This window comes from Scardinius erythrophthalmus (genome assembly GCF_964197995.2).
Source record: "Scardinius erythrophthalmus genome assembly, chromosome: 2".
In the NCBI taxonomy this organism is placed as follows: Eukaryota; Metazoa; Chordata; class Actinopteri; order Cypriniformes; family Leuciscidae; genus Scardinius; species Scardinius erythrophthalmus.
In genome coordinates, this window is record NC_138222.1 from 62511688 (window position 1) to 62522566 (window position 10879).

Here is a 10879-nt window from a genome sequence, read left to right on the forward strand (position 1 = left end):
ATGTCGCAAACTTAACGAGGTCGACCCAAAATTGGTTCAGAAGCTATAGCTCGGCCAAACTTTGATCAATCGAAACGAAAATTGGTACACTTCATCGGAAGCATGATCTGAGGTTCCATGCCAAAGTTGGGAACAGCGCCACCTACGGGTCATGAGATATGGAAAATGCATATTTTGGCCAATAACTTATGAACAGTTTGTCAGAAAATTATAAACTTGGTGTCTATCGATTCCTTGGGTCATGACAAATCCGTGGATATCGATTTTGCCATGATGGGATGTACCACGTGTCCGCCATTTTGAATGATGTCATAATTTGCAATATCTTTTAAACTATTTGAAATTTCTTCACCCAATTTGGTATGGATCATCATTAGCATGGCCCGAAGGTACCTGAGAAATTTGATCACAGCGCCACCTAGTGTTCCAGAGATATCATTGTTTTTTGAAAAAACGCTTATAACTTTTGCTAACATTGTTTGAAATTTGATTTCTTTATGTCAATATATTCCTTGGCTTATGCCGATTTCAACGATATCTCATATGTTATTTATCAACAATGTGACTGGCCGCCATATTGGAGTGAATGTAAAACAGTTTTTTCGCTACTCCTCCTTCAAAATTGGTCTAATTTTGTCCAAACATGTACTCAAATGATCTTCGGACTGAGCCGCATAAAAGTACTGTCCCCGATTTTTTTGCTCTACTGGAAAAAAAAAGTTATGATGTCGCAAACTTAATGAGGTCAACCCATAATTGGTTCAGAGGCTGTAACTTGTGAACAGTTTGTCACAAAATCATAAAATTGGTGTCTATCGATTCCTTGCGTCATGTCGAATCTGAGGATATCTATTTTGCCAGGATTGGATGTACCACATCATAAGCTATATTAGCATTAAGTTAGCTTAGCATGCTAATCTCGTTAACATGATTTTGTGTGCTCATTCACACACTGAAGCCTCTCCTCTGCAGCTTTGTAAAACATGTCCTCTGGGTGGCGCAAGTGGTTCAACCATGCGTCATGAATCCCGAACCATTGTGGTCGTGGGTTCGAGACCAGTGTGGGGCGACTTTGAAATTGTGTATAAAATAATAATTTAAATTCCTTCCGGCTCTGCACTGCTGTTGGTGCTTAAATGCTAGCTGTGCTGCTGTAATTGATGTGCTTACTGTGCTTGATGTACATTACATTTCTGATGTTTTGCTCTTCTGGCTCCGCATTGTGCTACAGCGATTCTACCTTCAACATCTTAAGTCTCTGTAAAATTATTAAGCAAACCACAGTGTATGAGTGTAAACCAAATACTAAGTATAGCAAAAGGCTTTAACTTTGAAAATTGTTAAATCGTTTCCAATGTGTAGCAAATGTTAAACCATGTGAATTGTGCAATGTTCAAAAGATTCCTAGTAAAAAAGAATGTATCCAAACAAGCCAAACAACCAGAAGGGCTTGGCCCCGGAAAGGCTGCTTGCAGCTTTTTAGGGGCCAAGCCCCGAAGGGGCAAGGCACCTATTGTATCTGTTAGTTTTCTTATTATTATTATTATTATTAGGGGCCAAGCCCCGAAGGGGCAAGGCACCTATTGTATCTGTTAGTTTTCTTATTAGGGGCCAAGCCCCGAAGGGGCAAGGCACCTATTGTATCTGTTAGTTTTCTTCTTATTATTATTATTATTAGGGGCCAAGCCCCGAAGGGGCAAGGCACCTATTGTATCTGTTAGTTTTCTTATAGTTCAAGCAGAAAATCAACAATATCATCATTAGATCTGTTGCATTTTACATCAACCAGTGTGCAAACAATGCTATTTCAATGCTATTACTGTAAAAATGTTGTCAGAGGTAGATTTTTATGATGAGGTTTCTATGTTTTAACTTCTATTGCAGTTGGTTTGAATTGAGTTTAACATTTTGGACACTATGCCACTTATGCCACTTTTTGGACGCTTATAGCCACAAACTGAATAGTGGCATGTTACTAATGTGATGGTTTAATTGACAGACATGTTAGTTATTTGTGCACCAATTATTTCACAATTTTGAATACCCTTTTGTAATTGTTTTAAATAATCATTGTATTTTTTTTTTTTTCATTTACTCAAAATAGTTTTTTAACCCCTAATGTTTTTAAATACACTTTATAATTAAATTGATCACCTCAGCACAGACAATACAAATTTGAATCATTTTAAACCCCTAATCTTGTATTAATGTAATTCTTAACATTGTCTACATTCAAAATTGTCATATGATACCATTGTCAAGACAATGTTCATGTTCAATGTTCAATGACTGAATTATACTGCTGTTTTGTCACATGCTGTAAATAGTTTTCTAATCTGTTTTTAAATGCACAATTATTTTAATTCAAAAGTTTTTAAAATGGAGTTTTCTTATCCATATGATTAATGCTGAAAAAAATCAAGGTTTATTCACATCCATCTTTCAAATATAATTGTATTTATTTGTATATTAAACACAACAAAATGGTACAATTGACTTTTGTTTATTTAAATAGTCAACAATTTCATACATCACACATTTTATCTATTTATACTATATATTCAAATTTACCAACACAATTCAATACTACAGCAGGGCTCAAAATACATACATAGAAAGTAATACTTCACAATTCAGCACCATATGTATAAAAACCAATGTGTGAACAATAACAAAACATGTCTTCAAGTTAGCACATGACATTGAGCATAAAGTAATTTCAACTAAACATATCTGATATACTATATATGTTCATCACCTTCACGTCATCAGCCATCACTGATAACTCATCACCTGCTTGTCATTTATCACCATAGACACTAATATTCATCACAGCTGTCTCTCTTTGTCTCATCATCACCTTTTGTAGTTCCATTCTGATCAATCATCCTTTGTGCATTCTTGTCTATTTAATGTGTCTGTATCCTGCCATATGTTCACCTTGATTAAGAGAAAACTGTTCCACACAAAACGTTCTAGCTTTGTTCAGAAGGAGATTTGTTCAGAAGGAGATTTGTTCAGAAGGAGATTTGTTCAGAAGGAGATTTGTTCAGAAGGAGATTTGTTCAGAAGGAGATTTGTTCAGAAGGAGATTTGTTCAGAAGGAGATTTGTTCAGAAGGAGATTTGTTCAGAAGGAGATTTGTTCAGAAGGAGATTTGTTCAGAAGGAGATTTGTTCAGAAGGAGATTTGTTCAGAAGGAGATTTGTTCAGAAGGAGAAAGATTGTTCAGCCTGCACCCTGACACACAGGTTAGTCTAAATATACTTTTAATGATTTTTAAATTCAGAATATGACTTTAATATTTTATTTATAATATTTTGTGTAATTTCAAAGATACTCAAACTAAATCACAAAACATATGTCTGATAATTATAACCACATGTTAAATCATGTGACTCCTGTAAGTGATAATCATATTATTAAATCTGAATTTTTTTATTTTTTTTATTTTATTTTTTTAATGTGCATACAATATTTCTTATAGATATGGCAAGTCCATCAAATGTTGTTGGATATATACACAACGTCACTGACATAAAACAGGGCCCCAAGAAACATTTTTTTGACGCAACATTACAACAAAAAGACATCACATCAACAATCAGAATATTCAGGCCTGAACTACACGGGCAATTCAAATCATCAGAAAATGATCGGTGAGTCAGTGACATATGTTGTTCTTATGAAAAGTACATTCACAATGACCTTTTAGCTCTAAACGCATTCTTAAAAATGGTTCTAAACCATACCATGTTAAAATTATTTGATTCATAAAAATTGCAGAACCCTTCCAGCTAAATAAACAATATTTGTAATGAAAGCGCTAGAACCCATGGTGTTATAAAAATACTTTTATTATGTTAGATTATTCTCATTAAAATTAATAACTGTATGTGATAAATATTTATTTGATTAATATTAATTTATATTTTTTCCTTTTTGAATTTATTAATATTGGGGTTTGTTTCACCCCTCAATCTTTGAGATGTAATTTTAATTTAGAGCCTCAAGATTGATTTAGTGGCTTTAATGATCTTGTGACTGGGATTGTTTATGCATGAAGATTGTATGAAAATTTGAAATTTAATATAAAAATACATTTTAAGATGCTTTAAATTGTTAGAATTTGAGTCTATAATATTTGTTTTAATTATGAATCTTTGATAAAGACATTTATTTTATTTAAAAAAAGAGGGAACAGACAACCATGAACTGTAACCTAAAGATCCATTTTAGTATATGACGATTTATTAGTACCATACAGTTATAAAAAGAAATGTTACTAAAGTGCAAGAAAACTTAAAACAATCATCTGTATACCAGACAACTAACTATATTTCCTTAATCCATGCAACTCCTAGGAGACCCATTAAGCTGGAGAATATTGTGATACAACCTTCGCAGCTGTATTCCGGGAAAGTAGACATTCTTTTCACAAACACGTCTAAATTATTGTGTATAAGAGATGCTGGATTCATTTACAACACGCAAAAAACAGATCTGAAAGTGTTTACATTGGAGCACATCCTTAAAACCAGCTCCCAATATGAACGAGTAAGTACATTTTTATAAGAAAATTTGAATGTACAGTATCTATTTTAAATGGACTTAATCACATATTACTTAAACATTAACCACTATAACAGAAATACCCTTATAAACTTTGATTCCACAACTTGAATTTATATTGAACTAAATTTATGTGTGCATGCTGACACGAGAGAATTTTCAAGTTTGGTCCTAACATTAGGGGCTGTTTAGCCACACTTGCACATTTTACACTTCAAAAGAACATTGAAGCTGCATTGCACACCACTGTCTTTCAAATATATGGTGTGACTTGGCAGTATGATTTGAAAATGTATCCACAGTCTGCTTTTAAAGATAACTCCTATGCTTATTTATATGCATATAAAAAAATAACATTATTTTAAATATACATACATGTAATTGAAATAAACATGTTACTGAAATTGAAAACGAGCTTTAACATACTGTTTTACTAATCTGTGTAAATTTCTCTTTCAATAGGTACTACTCAATGTCAAAATCGCTCAACAGGAGAGCGAGGGCCACAATATAATGAGAGATGGAACTTTCCTGGAAAAAAACATTTACACTGTTTGTGACGCAACATCATCTGCAGAACTGACTGTGTGGGGCGAGCACTGCCTTGAAGTTGACCGGTGGTACAGCATGTCAAATATCTCCGTAAGACAATACAACAACAAACCATACTTGACTACAACCAAAGACACAGAATTCAGAATCATTAATTCTCAAGACACTGCAGTCCTTCTTCCAACCACATCTTCAAACAGTCAAAACTGTGAAATAATTGGCGCACAAATTACAAATACGTATATCTGTCCATTAAAACACCCTATCAATATGTCACTATCAAGCTCAAAAATACTGTGTGAGAAATGTAAAACTCAATTCAAATCAGCTGCAATACAAATGAAAACTTTCGGGAACTTAACAATGAAATCTACATCTGGCAAAATATTTACAGCCAAAATTGGCAATAACATTATTGGCACAATCGTTGACTTAAAACGCAGTAGATCTGACGACGATATTGTTGATGCACTACTTGAATTACCAGAAATGAAAGTCACAACACATAATGATTTTATCATAAAGATTGAGCCAATTAACACCAACACAATAACTGATGATAGAGCTGGACCATCTACACCTTTCTTCCAAGATACAGACTTGGATCAAGACATGCTTCAAATTCATACACCACCACAGAGTACACATCCTACACCAACTGACACATCTGATTATGCAATTCAAGACACACAAACTGACATTGAGACGCCATCACCACCAGTACAAGAGCCAAAACACACAAATAAAAAGTTGAGATCTGTAGGCATGCAATTAAAAACAAAAAAATGATTTTTTTCCCCGCTAATATATATATATATATTTTTTTTTTTTATATACCTTTGCAGGTATTTCTCATTACCATTGTTGGTATGATTATATTTGATGCATCTAATGTGTTTTTTTTTTTTTTAAATTTGTAAATTTATAATTTAAATGATAGTGTGGAAGAGAATTTTTAATTTCTTGTTGAAAATATACTTTGTATTTAATTGGTTAAACTAAGACCAAAAGTATCTCTTAAACAATATATTTTGTTTATTCTTGTGATCATATTGTCAAGTGTTTATAGGTAGTGTTATATTATATATGTTGATGTTACCCTTTTGTTTGATACCTTTGCAGGTATTTGTGATTACCATTGTTGGTATGATTTATCATTTATTTATGTAATGTGTTATTTGTATTAGTTTTTTACTTTTGCAAATATTGATAATTGATTGCATGGAAGAGAACTTTTTGATTTCTTGTTGAAAACATACTATGTATTAAATTGGTTTAAACTAAAAGCAAAACTGTCCCTTTTTATAATACAATCTACTTTGTTCATTCTTGTAATGCAAATTTGAATTTTCAGCATCATTACTCTAGTCCAGTGGTTCCCAACCCTGTCCTGAAGGCCCCCCAACACTGCACGTTTTCTTTGTCTCCCTACTCAAACACACCTGATGCAACTCATCAGCTCATTATCACATGGGTTAATTGAGCTGATGAGTTGAATCAGGTGTGTTTGATTAGGGAGACAAAGAAAATGTGTAGTGTTGGGGGGCCTTCAGGACAGGGTTGGGAACCACTGCTCTAGTCTATAATGTCATATGGTTTACAAATCATTTTAATATACTTATTTTCTGCTCAAGAAATGTTTCTTATTACAGAAAACAGCAATGCTCCTTATTGTAGTTTGAAAACTGAAATACAGAATATTTTAGACATGTTCAAAAAAATTGTTAGCTGATAAATAAAAAAAAAAAAAAAGAAGAATTTTCTGCATGAAAATGTTTTTCATTTCATTTGGCATAAACATCTTGTCAAGTATTTATGTATTCATAGGTAGTGTTATGATACATATTTTGATTACCTTTGCAGGTATTTGTGATTACCATTGTTGGTATGTATCTAATGTGTATTTCGTATTTTGATTACTATTTGGAGGTATTTGCGATTACCATTGTTGGTATGATTATATAATATATATAATTTTTTTTCATGTAAACATGTTTAAATAATGATTGAAATGACTTTATGGGAAAAAAATCTATTTATTTTTGCCAAATATATTTTGCATTAAATTGATCTAAACTGAGTAAAACTGTCCCTTATTTTTACTACGATATATTTTGTTCATTCTTATAATGCAAAATTGAATTTTCAGGATCTTATCTCTAGTCTTTAATGTCATATGTTTTAGAATTAATTTTAATATGCTGATTTACTGCTCAAATGTTTTTATCACTAACAGCGCCACCTATGGGTCATGAGATATGGAAAATGGCTGTTTTGGCCAAAAACTTTTGAACAGTGTCAGAAAATCATGAAATTTGGTATCTATGGATTCCTTGGGTCATGCTGAATCCGTGGATACTGATTTTGCCAGGATTGGAAGAACCACTTGTCCGCCATTTTGATTTTTGTCATAAATTGCAATATCTTATAAAGCATTTGACATATCGGCACCAAAATTGGTAAGGATCATCATTAGCATGGCCTGAAGGTACCTGAGAACTTTGAACACAGTGCCACCTAGTGTTCCAGAGATATAAGATATTTTGCAAAAACGCTTATAACTCTTGAAAACATTGTTCAAATTTTGATTTCTTTGCTTCATTATTTTCCTTGGCTTATGCCGATTCGGTCGAAATCTCATTTGTCATTTTCCAACAATGTGACTGTCCACCATATTGGAACAAATGAAAAACAGTTTTTTCGCTACTCCTCCTTCAAATTTTGCTCAATTTTGTCCAAACATGTGCTCAAATGATCTTTGGACTTAGCCGCATAGAAATGACTGAACAGAATTTTTTGCTATACTGGAAAAAAAAAAGTTATGATGTCGCAAACTTAATGAGGTCGACCCATAATTGGTTTAGAGGCTGTAACTTGGGAACAGATTGTCACAAAATCATAAAATTGGTGTCTATCGATTCCTTGCGTCATGTCGAATCCGAGGATATCTTTTTTGCCAGGATTGGATATACCAGATCATAAGCTACATTAGCATTAAGATAGCTTAGCATGCTAATCTGGTTAACTTGCTTTTGTGTGCTCATTCTTACACTGAAGCTCTCCTCTGCAGTTAATGATTGTACGTCCTCTGAGTGGTGCAATCTGCTAAACCATGTATCTAGAATCCTGAACCATTCTGGTCGTGGGTTCGAGTCCCATGTGGGATGACTTTAAAGTTGTGTATAAAGTTGTCATTTAAATTCCTTCCGGCTCTGCACTGCTGTTGGTGCTTAAATGCTCGCTGTGCTATATTTAATTTCTGCTGTTTTTGTTCTTGCGGCTCTGCACTGCTGTTGGTGCTTAAATGCTTGCTGCCCTGCTGTGCTTCATGTACATTTACATGTATATTCAATTTCTGCTCTTTTTGTTCTTCTGGCTCCGCACTGCTGTTGGTGCTTAAATGCTTGCTGTGCTGCTGTAATTGATGTGCGTACAGAACTTGCTGTGCTTGATGTACATTAAATTTCTGATGTTTTGCTCTTCTGGCTCCGCATTGCGCTACAGCGGCTGTTGCTTGCTCTGCCTTGCAGGGCTTGGCCCCGTATTGCTGCTTGCAGCTATATTTTTGGTTGGTTTTATTCCCATTCAATAATCATTTTAATAACAAATTCAATGTTATAGTAATTATTTTAATTGTTTTTTTTTTTTTAGAAATCTTCCTATTTCTCTAAAACAACCAAGCTTTTCTCTCCAAGGAAATTTAGATTTGAGGTGAAATTTAAACTTAATTTAATTTGGTTATTTCCAGTTTCACATTCCAGTCATCTTAAGCCCTGAGCAGGACACCGCCCTCTGGTGGCCGAGCCTTTCTCAAGCCAGCCATCTGCCTGCTACAAATTTATAGAGTTACTAAATTTAATAACTTCAGTTATTGTGATTATTATACGAAATCAATTCTAATTCACTTGTGACTCTTCCTCAGGCTTAGTTGGATGTGATCTTGAACCAATGTTGAATTAAGATTTTAAATTGTGTCAAACAATTAGGGTGCACCACAGAGAGACGCCCCCCTTGAGGCCTAAGTAACCCACTGCAGCAGTCCACCACACCCTCTTCCAGGTTACTTTGATTTTCTTTCTCTCTTCAAAGTTTTCTTTATCATTTGTATTATTATTGTTTTCATTTACCCCTCGCAGGCCCATCTGACTTTTGTCCTATTTTCCCCATAACTCAATTTGGTGTAAGCCAGAAATCTTAAATTCACTTTAAGCTACTCTGTTCACTCCATCTTGTGTGTCCTATAGGCAAAACTCTCAGCGCCTGCAGTGGACTGGGGGGAGCCCCGAGCAGACCTCTGTGGGCAAGTTGGCCGACTGACGTTACCGACTCTGACCGTGCGGTGACTCTTGAGTTTCTCCTGTCTCTGCCACTGGCCGCGGCACGCAGTAGTGACATCAGCAATCCGGTGCCTCGGAGTGCCAGCCTCTACGCCAACGCAAAAGTTAATTGTTGGGACCACTGCACAAACCAACGACAGTCCCTGTCACTCTAGGCCTACGGCCTAGTGGGTTCTGGGTAGTACCCACCTTTACATTGCGTTTGGTTGGTTGGTACCTCCGGGACTACCAGGGTTGTGTTTACGGTCACTCTGTTTGAGTGGGCGTGGTCGTGAGCAGAGTAACGGAGAATCCAAAGTCACGGCGGCCAAGTGTTTGGAGCGCCAGGAAGGTTGAACGAGCTCAGCAGGGGCCGGCTGGGTTGACCTCCGTCCATTTCAGGTAAACTGAACTTTGATAATCAAACAAAAAAAAAAAAAAAAAAAAACCCTTGTCTTTCTTATAAACCACATAATCGTAAATATTTTCCTCTGGGCACATCCCTCGTGCTATTAGTGTCCAAATTACAGTCCAGATCAAGTCACGGACCTTTTTGTTTAATTTTGTTTCTTCCTTCCTTTTCAATCCTCACCTACGCGTGCCGTGCATGTTCTGTTATAACCTGTTTTTCAGTGTATCAACGAGATCCCAACAGGCTAAGTAACACAGGGACAACTGAACAGTCTCTATTCCGGGTCCCAAACTGACCCGCCTAACTGTCTAAAGTCAGTTAGCCCAAAATTTCTATAGACGGCACACCATCCTATAGTTTATTAGTTTCACGACCCGGTTGCATTGGCCCTTCTTGTGTGTCTTGTGTATTGTGTTTCTCTCGCCTACAGTGAGTCAAAATGTCACGTACATCCAGTCCTGCGGAACACTGGAACAGCCTGGAGGCGTGGTTATCCGCCATGACTTCGGGTTGTCTAGCCAAAGACTTCGGTGATCCAAAACTCCTGACCCAACATGAACTGGACAACAAAGTGGACCAGATCATGTCCCAGGACCCCACACAGGCCTACAGTTCAAAAGACTGGAGCCGCATCATCGGGAGTCTCTCTCACTATCTTGTGTCACAGGCACGACTACTGGAGGAGGACAAAGCCAAGCTGGAAAAGAACACCGCTGGACTAAAGACTCAGCTGGAGGAGGCCTGCAAACAAAAGGAACAAACACAGCAGCGTCTGGAGGAACTACTTCTGGAGGATGAGGAGGACACACGTCCGGAACTACAACAGGAAGTGGAGAGACTACAACAGGCCCTGGAGGACCTGCGGCTGGACACAGACAGGACAGTGGAGGCGGAGAGACAGACCACTGCAGCTCTCAGTGACGATCTAACACGTGGAGAGGAACTGCTAGCAAGAGCAAGCACAGAATTAAAAGACAGAAACGCTAGAGTCAAAGCTTGCGAAACATTGTTGCAGAAAGCCCAAGCT

General features: G+C 36.1%; 1 protein-coding gene across 1 annotated transcript; it reads left to right on the top strand.

Annotated features, from left to right (window-relative positions):
- Positions 1 to 3338: 3338 nt before the first annotated feature.
- On the top strand, positions 3339 to 9797 carry LOC308705649 (uncharacterized protein; the record flags this gene model as incomplete). The annotated part of the gene is made up of 5 exons (XM_081390763.1): positions 3339 to 3659; positions 4365 to 4557; positions 5035 to 5887; positions 9369 to 9565; positions 9741 to 9797. The coding sequence occupies exons 1-5, from the start codon at positions 3490 to 3492 to the stop codon at positions 9795 to 9797; spliced, it is 1470 nt and encodes a 489-aa protein (XP_081246889.1). The 5' UTR covers positions 3339 to 3489.
- Positions 9798 to 10879: the final 1082 nt, after the last annotated feature.